Genomic DNA, 13,614 nt, shown 5'->3' with positions numbered 1-13,614 from the left:
AAGAAAAAGAAGGCATTTTTAGACGGGGAGTATTTCAAAGAAGCAATGATGATAATTGCAAAAACTGTGCTTAAAGACGAGAAATATGGAAACGATGTAATCTCCACTCTCTCTGATGTCCAGCTGGGGGCAACTACAATTGTTAGAAGAGTGTCGGCTATGTCCGGGAACTTGGCCGATCAGTTGGATCAGGATCTGGCAAAGTGCAGTTGGTTTAGCATCCAGTGTGACGAGTCCGTCGACAGCAGCAGTACAGCACAGCTGGTGGTCTTTATCCGGATGGTATTTGATGGTTTCTCCACAAAAGAAGAACTTCTGACACTACTGCCGCTAAAGACAACAACGAAGGGAGTTGACATCTATAACGCGGTGAAGGAGTTTTTCGCGAAGAAAAAGGTACCGTTGGAAAAGCTGGTATCAGTGACTACCGACGGGGCTCCTGCTATGATCGGCCGACATACGGGATTCATCGCTCACTGTAAAGGTGACACAGAGTTCCCAAACTTCATGCATTACCACTGCATCATTCACCAGCAGGCGTTATGCGCAAAGGTGATCGGCTTCGAGCACGTCATGACTCCCGTCGTGAAGATCATAAACAGCATCCGCTCCAGAGCTAAACAGCACAGAACATTCAAGGTGCTATTGGAGGAGCTGTCAGCTGAATATGGTGACCTGATACTACATACGGAAATCCGATGGCTCAGCAGGGGACGGATTTTGCTTCGTTTTTTGTCACTTTTGGGTGAAATCAAGGAGTTCATGCAATCCAAAGGGGAAGACACATCTCTGCTGGAGGACACTGAGTGGACACTTGACCTTGCGTTTTTAACAGACATTACTGGGAAACTGAACCATTTGAACTGTGAGCTGCAAGGCAAAGGTAAGACTGTTGCTGACATGATTAGTGCTTTAAATGGATTTAAAGCCCAGATGAACATTTTCTCTGTGCATTTACAGAGAAAAAAGGTGCTGCACTTTCCCTCTGTGCAGATGGTGCTGAAAGACAATGCTTCTGCATCTGAGACTTTTGACAAAGTTGCAGAAAAGTACACTCAAGTCATAAACCGACTTGGTCAAGAGTTTGAGAACAGGTTTTGTGACCTTGATCAGCTTGAGCCATGTGTCTCATTTGTTTCCAATCCTTTCATGAATGTGGACACAACATGCATTGCTGAGCAACTAAGTTCAATGTTCAGCTTGGATGCTGGACAGGTGGAAATCGAAATTGTAACATTGCAAAATGACGTCCACCTCAAAGCCTATCTGGGTGCACCAAACTTTTGGTGCCTTGTTGACACAGAAAAGTACAGTGGTGTGTGCACAGCAGCTATGAAGGTTGCCAGCCTGTTTGGTTCAACCTATCTTTGTGAATCAGCCTTTTCTGACATGAACTTCATCAAGAACAAACACAGAACACGCCTCTCCGATGCACATCTGCAAGACTCACTCAGAGTTGCAGTGTCAAGTTATACCCCAGATTACAACACACTGGTGAAGAGCATGCAATGCCAGGTTTCCCACTAACAGACAAAGAAAGCCATATTAGATGTTCTCAGTGGCAACATTACAGTGTCATGTCAAAGTTGAATTTAATTATTGAAAAACAAATGTGTTTGTTAAGTGTAACATGTGACAATTTGCTTTAAAATGCTGCCAATTTGGTGAAAAGTTCTGTAAAATTTGAAAGTTGATTTTTTGTATGTTACATGCATACAAAAATAATGTATGTAACAGTGCATGATTTGTTAAAATTTGTTAGTGGTAAGTGAAAATGTTGTAGAAGTGATCACTTCAAAATGTAAATACTTGCAGAGATATATAGAAATAAAGCGTTGCATATTGATATTTATGTTTCCTACCTTGTTTCCTAATTGCATTCTTTATAATTATGGTGAAAAATAATTAACATAATTAGTGTCCGTACATAGATGAATATCATTAATTATTAATGATAACACATAATTAAGTTAAACTGAGGAAATTTGTTATTTGAGAAGTGTGTGTCAAACTGGTAGCCCTTCACATTAATCGGTACCCAAGAAGTAGCTCTCACTTTCAAAAAGGTTGGTGACCCCTGACATAACCTGATAAATCCATGTGGTTCTACAACCTTACAGAGAGACAATTTTGATATCCACTGAAACCACCTTGTGTGGTTATTGCTCGATAAATAGTTATTGATTTTTCCTACATTAAGACTCCAAAACTAAGTCTCAGTATTTGAGTATCAGGATGTATCAGGATGGAGAGACAGCCCATGAAACAACTCGAAATACATTTAGACAACGATGTGAGATTGCATGTTTAGGTCTGCAAAAGAGAAATGATTCATCACAACCTTGAAAAGAGCCAACATATCCATAATAATTTCCATCTTCCTCCTGAGTGTGAGTGAATCATCCAGCAAGCTAACAGCCAACAGTTTTTTTTTTAACTTTTAGTAGCTTCGTTACACTTAGAATCAATCCACATGTCCATTTAAATACTAACACCAGGTTCTGGCTACATGATATTTCTTTCTGGCTAGATGGTTACTATGTTAGATCAGGTGGTTAAAGAGTAATAAATTCCTGTCCAAGACACTGATAAGCCTCACATTATAAAGACAAATGAATGTCAAATGTGTCACACTACACAGAAAAATTGACTGTTTTAGACATTTTTTGTGACAAACCCCATGTTTTTACTACATATCACTGCTATAGTCTAGTATTACCAGTCTGACAGTTGTGTAGGTTAAGACCATAGATATAATGCTGTGAAATGACCAGCCAGCTTTTACATTGTTTTACTTTTACCTCCACTACTAACAGCTTTAGTAATTTATATTGCTCCTGCTGCAGGTGAAGCTGTGTGATTTTGGGTTTGCTCGAATCATTGGTGAGAAGTCATTCAGGCGTTCAGTGGTCGGAACACCAGCATATCTTGCTCCTGAAGTTCTGAGAAATAAAGGCTACAACCGCTCTCTGGACATGTGGTCAGTTGGAGTCATCATCTATGTCAGGTAGGATGATACCTTTACTGATAAACATAATAGTCTGAGTAGATTTTGGTTTAAAATTGTATTCTTCTTTCTGCTTGTCTATTTCTGAGTTTTTCCTTTATCTCATCCTTCTCCTTTTTTAGTTGTGTTACTGTAAACACAATGTAACATCTATAGGATACTATCTATACTTTAATGAATTTCTATTATTATGAAAAGATTAGTGATAAATGTGCAAAAAACTAAAAGTATTTATGTTTTTGCAGTCTCAGTGGGACGTTCCCTTTCAATGAAGATGAAGATATTAATGATCAGATCCAGAATGCAGCCTTCATGTACCCCCCTCACCCCTGGAAAAAAATCTCCCAAGAAGGTGTGGCATGTTGCTGAGCCTCTCAACCAGAAGTCTACAAGACCTAAAGCTAACCCACAGAAAACCTACTTCATTCAAAAAAGATCTGACATGATGAGTAACATCTATTTGTGACATAATTGTCATATATATCTCTCCACAAAAATGTCCAAACTATCCTGGACGAGCCCCCATTTATGTTTTACGGCCTGGCTCAAGCCCTGTGTTTTCTTCTGCTTGTTACTGGTCCACCTGTGTTACCTCTGCGTGTCTTCCCTATGTTGCCTCAGCGTTATCTCTGTCAGCTTTCCCTGTTTCCCAGTTCCTCATCCCCCGGTTCTGCTCCACCCTCAGGTTACATGTTGTGCTTAGTTTTCCCAAGTTTAGGTGTTGTTAGTTTTCTCTGTTCCACCGGTTTGCAGTATTGTTCAGCCGAAGCCTCGCTGTCCGTTCAAAACATTCTCCTGCATCCGTGTCTGCATTTGGGTCCTCATTCTTCTATCATTCCACATGTCTGTTGCCGCAGCCATGACAAATATGGAGACTAATACCAGAATTTAAATGAGAAGAGGTTTTATTATTATATATAGCACCTTTTATTATTTATGTAACACATTAGCTAAAATAGCTGGTAATACTAAAACAGAGACTACTGTGCCTCCATGAAAGCCTGCCTCATATATGCCTTTATCCACACCTGACTAGGTGTGGTCAATTAGCAACAGCTGAACACTCCTTCACTACCACTTCAAAGAGATTAGGGGCTGCAGAGGGGCGCAACAAGCTAGGTTAATGCATGCATCACTAATAAAGAAGCCTATTCTTTCAGCCAGCAGAGGATAGCTTCCCTGGTTTCAAAGATGAGCTGAACATTGCTGGTGTCAGTTTCTTCTAAAGCATTTTTACTGGAATTATCTGAGAAAAATAGTTGCAAGGTTCAGACTGTCAAAGAAATCAGTGCTCTAGTTTTGGTATTTTATTAGCCTGTCATTAGCTTGTATGTTATGGACACTAGTTGCTAACAGAGCTTGCTAGCCTTAGCTTATGACATGGCACTCTGGAATCTTATCCAAATATAGGTCGTGTCCAAATTCATGGGCTGAGGACCCAGCCTTCGCGGTCTACGTGGGCCGGGTCGTCAGAAGGTCGGGTAGGCCGGAAACGGCTGGGGAAATTGGATGGTCTAGCCTTCTGATTAGTGTCACCGCTGTCTCGGTGGAGTTTAATAAACTCAGCTGTCTGCTCCTTGCTATCTAAAATATAACAGGACACTGGCGTAAATTCTCGACCGTCTCATACTTCTGTTTAATCAGTTTTCTATTTGACGTTTAGTCAGCTGTGTAAAAACCAAGGAGGGACCCACCCGGGGGATTAATAAAGTTTTATTTTATCTAATCTAATAACTTTAATCTCAGCCAAACCGATTTACTCACGAACAAACAAAACACTGAAAAAAGCCCAACAATAACATTTTTAGGTTTTCTAAGTGACTTAACCCGAGTAGCGAAAGTCCGCGGTGATCTGAAAATGATGTGCCGGGAGTTGTGCCGTTCTCGGCCGCATCAGTGACCCTCGAGCTCCCGGTTAGCTATCGAGCTGGTGGGTAGCAGACGTCTCCGAAAACGTCAAAGCACTTTTGCAAATATGCGATATCTTGATAAACCGAGCAGATATTTGATGTTTACACAGCTACTTTCTCGCCTAAAAAAATGTTAAAAGTTTATTTTGTGACCCAGAAAGATTAGTATGAGTAATTTTAAAACTTAGTAGCGGCCGCCATTGTTGGAAACTGGAGTTTGGCTGGGCCGCGCTATGAATTCTGGGATATGGTGGGCCACGAAGGACACACCCGACCCATCCTTCAAATTTGGGGAAAAGGAGGACGCATTTGTCGGCTGCATTCGGAGGAGTCTACGAATTTGGACAGCCTTCGGCGCGTCGCTGTGACGTAATCGGTCTACAAATGCGGCCTCAGGAGGATGCAGCCCATGAATTTGGACACGACCATAGTCACTTTTGACCAGTGTTTGGGAGTAACGGAATACATGTACCGCCGTTACGTATTTAAAATACAAAATATGAGTAACTGTATTCCGTTACAGTTACCGTTTAAAAAGGTGGTATTCAGAATACAGTTACTTTGTTGAAATAAATGGATTACACTGCGGTACTTTCCTGTTTCATATTGTGGTGGGTCAGGACTGTTTCGGTTTTGTTTGACAGCTACGTTCTGTAGTTCCAGGCGGCAGCGTTGCGGTTGCCATGGTTACAGGGTGACGCTTTCGCTCTGCGTGTTTCCTGGGTGAGAGAGCGCCTTTTTGTTGTTGTTGTTGTGCTAAGCTAATAGGCAGAATGCAGAATGTAGCATCATAGGCAGTGTAGTCCGTGCTGCAGGGAGAATGGACTGCCATACTCGTTATGTGTCTGTGAGCGCGAGGTGGGAGAAAAAGGAGAGTCGAAAGGTACGAGTTGTCATCGAGCAAAAACGGGAGCTGGAAGCATGTAAATATAATAATAACCACTGCAGCCAAGAAGAGTGCCTGACGAGCCCAGTTGTAAGTAAGCTATTAAGACTCGACTGTACGCTTTGTTCGTGTTTTCCTCCGAAACAATAAGTTCCGTTGGAGCAGCCTTTCAACACCTCTCTCTGTCTCTCGTAAACAGAGTTGACCCAGACAACAAAGTAAAGCTATTTTTCGGCTACGAGCCCGACACGGAACCCATATTAGTCAGAGGTCCCTTTACTACGGTTCGGAGCCGCGGACCTTCAGTAATAGTAATAAATCACAGCAATAGTACATTCACGTAGTTGTAAAATGTAAGATAGTATGTTAAGTAATCCAAAGTATTCAGAATATGTTACTCTCATTGAGTAACGTAACGGAATACGTTACAGAATACATTTTAGGGCATGTATTCTGTATTCTGTAATGGAATACATTTTAAAAGTAACCTTCCCAACACTGCTTCTGACACTAAAACTAACAAAACAGCAGCCAAAGCATTAATACCAAAGCTTCAAAATTTAGAGACCAATACCTGTTTATTTCTATGTCTGGATTTTTAAATTAGAATATATTAAACAGGCAGATTCATGTCTGCGAGACTGACTGAAATGTTGAATGTGTGATCAAAGATGAATTGCTTGTTTCATCTTTCTGTATGACACCATGTATGACAGCATACAAGCAGAGGTAATTATGTTTTATGTTGCAGTATAATAACTCCAACATTTCCTTGAAATCAGTTCAAGCCATTCTCTGCTGCTGTATGACTCATGTTGTTGCCGTCATTGTCTCTAAATGTGTCTGCCGTGTGTGTTGGCTGGAATTGTCCTGTTGACTATGAGACAGATTTAAAATCGCCTGACTCACTCACTCCTAAACCGGATCCCCGAAGTGCTCTTAACCTTCCCTCCACCTCCTCATGCTGCCAGAATGACTTGAGCTGTGCTTCAAAATAAATACAAGCCATTTCTGTTGGCCACAGGAGGATTAAATGTCAGGGAATAAACTCTAAGTGCGCCAAGAAATGTGCGTTTGCAAAGATCAGTTTTAAATAAGACCCTTTTGCCTACAAGCATACACAATTCAAGTTTTTAAATGGAGATGAAATAAAGTTTTGAAAGTCTACCACATTTATGGTCATGCAGAGGTAGTCTTCCTCCCCCAGGAAAAAAGTATTTTGTTTTACCTTTAAAGGTATAATGGCACATCACTGTGCCATTATATACCAGCATTACCTTAGTGGTACCCTCTAAGGTATTGCCATTGAGCCCTTTATGGGGCAAAAACTTTGTATGCTTCTTTTTTGTAGCTGGTGGTGCAGTCATGAAACTCTGACTACAATTCTGCACCTTAATGAAGGGGACACTTGTTACCCATTCATTGATGAAGGTGCTACTCTTTAACTGCCATTACCTGAGACTCAATAAGATTGCATTAGCCAACCTTCTTGCACATCCCAAATAATACAAGTTGTTTTTAAAGCATGCTGGGGCTTCAGATGATATTATACTAGTACATTTATAAAATATAATTGATATAAAGAAGCAGCCAAAATTAACAGAAGTATACACTAATAACTTTTTTAATATCTGCAGCTTTTAATGATGATGCAATCCTCATTTCTAAATCGTAAATTGCAAAGAGAAAAGACCGAGCTCTCTAGTAGCAGGTCTATTTGTGATAAACGGAAAAGAAAGACCAAAGACAGAGCACTGTGTTCACACATTAGTGCAAGGATATTTTGTACACTGCTCAAAAAAGTTAAGGGAACACTTGAGAATTACAATATAGCACAAAGTCTGGTAAACTTCAGGTATATGTATCTACCCAGTTAGAAGGCATAATCTATTGTGAACCTAGTTCACTTCCTTTGATCCAAATAAAAGCGATAAAGGATTCCTTGGAGAGGCAACAATAGGGAAAATATTAATTAAAGTTGATTTAATTATTGACAATTATTTAAATTGTTTGCATTTTACAATTCATTCATTTGTTTTAAAAAAATGTTTAATTCCTACATATGCATATCACACTACATGAGAGATATATGTTGTATAATTTATCATTTACAGTTATATACAGTTCATATCCTCTCTTTCACTGGGATTGCACTACTTCATATTTAGGTTTATTTAGGACCATAAATATTTGACACAGATTTTGTTATTCTCTGCACATCACCATAGAGTGCAGCTTTTAAATATTTAATTTAAGGCATTTAACAAAATGTTGCAGATATTATTTCAGGGATTATAGTTATTTTCATTTTAGCTATTTTATAGGGCTCAAAATGACAATCTAAGATAGCTTTAAACATGAGAATTGTTTTTAATACTGTGATGAAAAGCCTTTGCAGTCAGTGACTGATTGAAGTCTAGAGTCCATAGATATCAACAAATGTTGTTGCTCTTTTGAAATGCTCTACCAGGTCTGTCAGTAGAGTATCGGCCTTAACACTTCAGGAGTCATTCTGCTACTTTTATCAGGATTAACAAATACTAATGACCTAGTTCCAATGGCAGTTATACATGACCATGACATAGCATTGGCTCCACCATGTTTGACAGATGATCTGCTTGACGGCATGAGAAGTTCCTTTTCTTTTCCATACCTTTCTCTTTATATAATTCTGGTTAATCTTAGTTTCAAAACTTTTGATCTCTTTAATAGGATTTGTTTTTGTTTTGCTTTGTTTGTTTTGGGGCCCTTCTGACTTCTTTAAGTTTTGTGGAAAAAAGTCCAGTTGCTTTCTTTCCAACCTCCTTAGATATAACCATAACCTGGATGACTGAGAACTTTATAGATGTTTTTCCAAATGTCACCAAGAAATTCACACATCCATGCCCTTCTCTTCCCCACTGCCCTCTCCACTCTTCTCTGAACCCCTTGTCAACACAGGAATCAAATATTCTATATCTACATGACAGAATTTTCTGAAATCTATACTTTAGGTGGATTTAGCTTAAAAGTAAGGAAACAACTACATTTCAAAATAGGGTATGGATAGGGTATAAAAGGTGTCCCTGGGATGTCGATCTGGTCAAGTAATAACAATAAACTATTTCTCATTATTTATTCACAGTTGTATGTCTTTAAATCAGGTTTCTTGTGAGACTAAACACTGCAGTTCAATAACTGTTTAGAATGACTGTAAACTAACATTGTTATTCTTTGGCCTTTGGTTTGGATTATCCAAATTATGAGGTCATGAGACAGGTCTGGGAAACAGGAGAGAGCCAGTGCTGCTGAGGAGTTAAGGAGAGGTGAATGTATGTGGTAAAGAAACTTGAAGAACTAGGAGAGTCCATCAGTTTGTGGAATGAGGATCTTAGGTTTGTAGGGGGGGTGGGTTCATATGGTAGTCCATTCATGTGCATAATACCAAGTGATGGAGGCCTCTGTAGACCTGAGGGGCCTTGGGGTCCCAGAGCTGTTCAGACCACTGACCCCTAAAGAGAGGTTAACATCATGTTAGCTTTGCTCATTAGCCCTGACTGGCCCATGACCATGGGTGGGCCTCAACCCCAAATTCTCCTCCTACTAATACTCTGCACTTCCATTCTCCCCCTGTGTTCCCTATGTTCTTTCTTTCTTACATTCTTGTATTCCTCCATGCAGCGATTGACCTGATCAACAACTTGCTGCAAGTGAAGATGAGAAAGAGATATAGTGTTGACAAGACACTAAGCCACCCCTGGTTGCAGGTAGGAAATCAGTCATTTGAATAACTCCATTAAAATCAATTTGGGAGCATTTTTCAAGTTCAATACAAATCTGTAACATAACAATCAAGAATCAGTCAATAATACATTTCAGATTAATATAGCATCATCCAAATCATATAAAGGGTTCACTTTATATGATTACTGTTTCAGTTAAGATTTAGAGCTTTCATTAACCCCATATGTGTAGCATGTAAAAACATTTTGGAGTTTTGGGAATTTTTTTCTTTTTGTTTACTTAACATCAGCAACCTTAATCCATCTTGTTTAACTAAACTTTATTGTCTGCAGGCAAAGTAAGTGGGGCCACATTAAGGTCACAGCTTCTGCAGTAATCAGGAAATGCTGTATTGTGAAAAGGATTTCATTCTGGTATAGCAACCCGACTAGACTTCTGACACACATGAAGTTCCAAACTGAATTAACTGAATGAGCTGAGAACATGTAATCTCACATTCTTTGAATGATATGTAGTGAATAAGAATTAAACATCTAGTTGTTGAATCACAATGCATTTCACTTTGGTATGGGATAAAAACCAGAGGCACAATTCCACAATAATGCTAATGCTGCATTTTATTTGCTATCTGTTAGATTTATATCTTATGTTGATGATAATCAGAAAATATAGTGTAGGTAAAAAAAACAAACAAACAATTTTTGTGTTTACAGCCAGTTTTGCTTCCCCCACTGAGCCAGAAAATCTGTTCATGTAGTTATGGACCAGTTTAGGCGTGAAGTTGTAGTGCCTAAACTGTTCGAAAGTTTAGGTGCTACAACCTCAGATGCGTGGTCACCTCTGGTTTAGAGTGTGGAACAGTTAGGAGATCCTGATCTGATGATTGGAGAAGATTGGAGAAGTATGATAAAAACTATTTTAAAACAGAGTGACAGGTTCCAGGCTTGAACTTTGATCTGATTCCACTGATTTTTGCCAGGAAAACAATTAAGAAATTTCCACAATCATCAGATGATGTTGTAGGAAAACTGCACAGAGCAGGCGTAAAAAGTCTGTTGATAGTGCTAAAGAGGAAGCTTGCATTGCACTTATTATTGTTAGTCAAGCCAAACAAGTAGGATGTTATGCATATTTTACAAGTTGAGTGAATGTGGTTAGTAGGTCCTTTATGTGCTGCTAGTGCACATAGAAGGTTGTATTTGGTTCAGCTTTTCTGCAGTCTGTTCTGTGATGATGAATATAACCACTCATCCAAGGGGAGGAAATTACAGCATGAGCTAATTTGGATTTTTACATTATCAAGGGCTAATGTACACAGATTATTAAATCAATTCAGAGTTGAAAATCTAGCTGCCCAAATCTAATTAAAGATAATTTGCATCTACCTCTGTGAAGACAAACTGGTTGTAGAACAGACATGAAGAGCGAGTTTAAGGATAGGACAGGAGCAAAAACAAGGTCCAGGATGTGTCCAACATCATGAGTTGGACCATTAACCATGATGGACCTAATAAAACAATTTTGCAGTATTAACATATCTGGTGGCATGCAAAGAGATTTGAATACTCTGTAAGGAATTCAGTAGGGGATTTAGGAGGTCACTAGATAACAATATATCCATCCCTTCATTCTCTTTCAACTATCACAGGACCCTGAACAGGTCGCCAGGCCGTTGCAGGGCTAACACAGAGAAACAGACAACTTTTCACATGCAAATCCAAATACAGGCATTTTGGAACAAACAGTTAACCTTACTAACTGCCTATGGCCTGTTTGAGGAAACTGAAGTACCTGGAGCAAACCTGGGCAACCATTAGGAGAACATGGAAGCTCTATAAAGGAAGTCCCTGGTTAGATGGTGGATGTGAACCCAAAACCTTGCTGCAAGGCAAAAGTGCTAACCACTGTCCCAACTGAAAGTACACTTGCTTTGTACACTTATAAATGATAGTATTTTGAATGACACTAATCAGAAGTAAATGGAACACAATTATCTATATATTATGTATTTGTCACCACAACCAAAGTTTGTGGTTTTCAGACTTTCACCACAAAGTTTTCAGACAAACGCAGACAACGAGAAAATACAACCAGCCACCCATTATCTGATTTCAAAAGTGTTTGCTATTTGTGTTTTTTGTAAAAGAGAAAAGACAAGATAATGGTGTTATTAAATTATTTAGGCTATGGGTGTGTTCATTTTCTCCGCCAGGACTACCAGATGTGGCTGGATCTAAGAAACCTTGAGTCTCGGATAAACGAGCGCTATATCACCCATGAGAGTGATGACCTGCGATGGCATCATCACGCCCAGCTCAGCGGCCTAGACTACCCCATGCACCTAACCAACAGCCCCTGTGGTGAAGTTGGACAGGGGATGAAGCGTTACAAGGAAAAGGAGGAAGAGCTGGAGACCCTCAGTGAGAGGGTGAGTGAACTATGAGGAAGTAAGAAGACTTATTTTCCAAACAACATGAGAAACAATGACTATCACAAAATGAAAAAAGCACAAAATGAAAACTTACAAAAAATTAGATCCTTACTTTACTTCCATAAATCATAACGAATCTTATTCTAATTAATCTAATTAACAAGTAGTTGTTTCGTATTTGCAAGATAAGGCTCTTAGAATTACATCTGTAATGCTAGAGTCACTGCATAATTAGGAGTTAACAATTTTGTATTTAATTAGAAGGTCCTTGTGTTATTTATCCCATAGTTTTTTTTTCAATAGGGTTGTGAAGCTCAAACTATTTATTACCTTTACAAGGCACAGAACTTTCAAATATATTTGAGATTATTGTTATATGTAAGGATCTTGTAATTATTTTTATGTAATTACAAGTCTTTTGTTTCCTGATTTCAAAGAATTATTCTCGCAATTTACAAATGCAACATTTGCTCCTTTTAAATCTCGTAGATGAATAAGCACCTTGATAAACTCACCCTATCCCAGAATACCAAAACAAAAATCCTATGTTAAGGCAATATTGATTTTTGATTAAGAGGTGCGAATTTTTCAAATGACTTCTTAATTTTGACTTTAAAAAAGTTAACGTCATGCAAGATAGTATAATTACGAAATATACAGTGGAGACACATATGATCCACTGTTGTAATTACTGGATCATTATTTCATGCAATTTTTTTCCCTTTGTAATCTTTATCCTTATTAAATGTAGTAAAATAAATTTAAAACAACATAATCGTTCCATCCTTAATTTGTTGCTATGAAACAAAAATGTCATTTCTCCATGAAGAGCTACAAATTACAGTACTGGGCAGAAATCTTGAGACATCTCTCAATTCTTTATGTTTTGCTTGGGAAATGGCAGATCCGTGCAGTGATTTATAGAACAGAATTCTGTTGAATGGGAACAGAATGTAAGGTGAAAACACCTGTGCGCACACTGCTTCAGTAATGTTGAGGTCTGGGTTGTGGCTAGGCCAATTCATGGCAGGTGGGGCTTTTTCTACCAAAGTATGCTTTACTATACTGACTATGTGTTTAGGATCATTGTCGTCCTGGATGATGACGCCACTGGCAAGTATAATAGTGCATCAAAATCTGATGCAACCATATTTTCATAAATTTTGGTAAGATCCCAAAAACCATCATCTGACTGACTGATCTTTTCCTATTTCTTAATGACATGATTTCATATACTGATGATCTGCTGTAGATAGTTTTGAGGTCTGCCACTTCTTCTTTTGTACTCCACATGTCCTGTTTCCTCCGATTTCTTAACCTTCCTGCCTTCTTGGGACCTTTTTGTGCCACTGCTATGTGTTAAATGGCTGCCATTTCCACTGTGTTCAGTGGAATATAACCAAACTTGCCACAGGATAGTTTTTACCTGTCAATGTTAATATTCCAGTGTGAATTCCTTAAATCAGCCTAAAATGGCTGAGCAGCAGAAATCCCCACACCCATCACCCTGGGGACCATTTTCTGCCCATTGACTTCCATTACAAACGCTATTTTTCAACCCCAAATTATCATCATATGATTTTATTTTTTCTTCTTTTCTTGGATGTCAATGAAGACTCAGGGCCTTGAAGTTTTAATTTTTAAATTGCAAAAAAAA

General features: G+C 38.8%; 1 protein-coding gene across 1 annotated transcript in view; it reads left to right on the top strand.

Annotated features, from left to right (window-relative positions):
- The window catches only part of prkd1 (protein kinase D1), a 69,619-nt gene extending 56,298 nt beyond the window's left edge, over positions 1-13,321 (top strand). The window contains exons 18-21 of the mRNA XM_026151870.1: positions 2,847-3,007; positions 3,253-3,359; positions 9,464-9,549; positions 11,739-13,321. Of these exons, the coding sequence (XP_026007655.1) occupies positions 2,847-3,007; positions 3,253-3,359; positions 9,464-9,549; positions 11,739-11,969 (585 nt within the window). The 3' untranslated portion in view covers positions 11,970-13,321. The remainder of the gene's footprint in view (positions 1-2,846; positions 3,008-3,252; positions 3,360-9,463; positions 9,550-11,738) is intronic.
- Positions 13,322-13,614: the final 293 nt, after the last annotated feature.

Source organism: Astatotilapia calliptera, chromosome 19 (genome assembly GCF_900246225.1).
Source record: "Astatotilapia calliptera chromosome 19, fAstCal1.2, whole genome shotgun sequence".
NCBI classification, from domain to species: domain Eukaryota; kingdom Metazoa; phylum Chordata; class Actinopteri; order Cichliformes; family Cichlidae; genus Astatotilapia; species Astatotilapia calliptera.
This window is presented reverse-complemented; position numbering and strand designations above follow the sequence as displayed.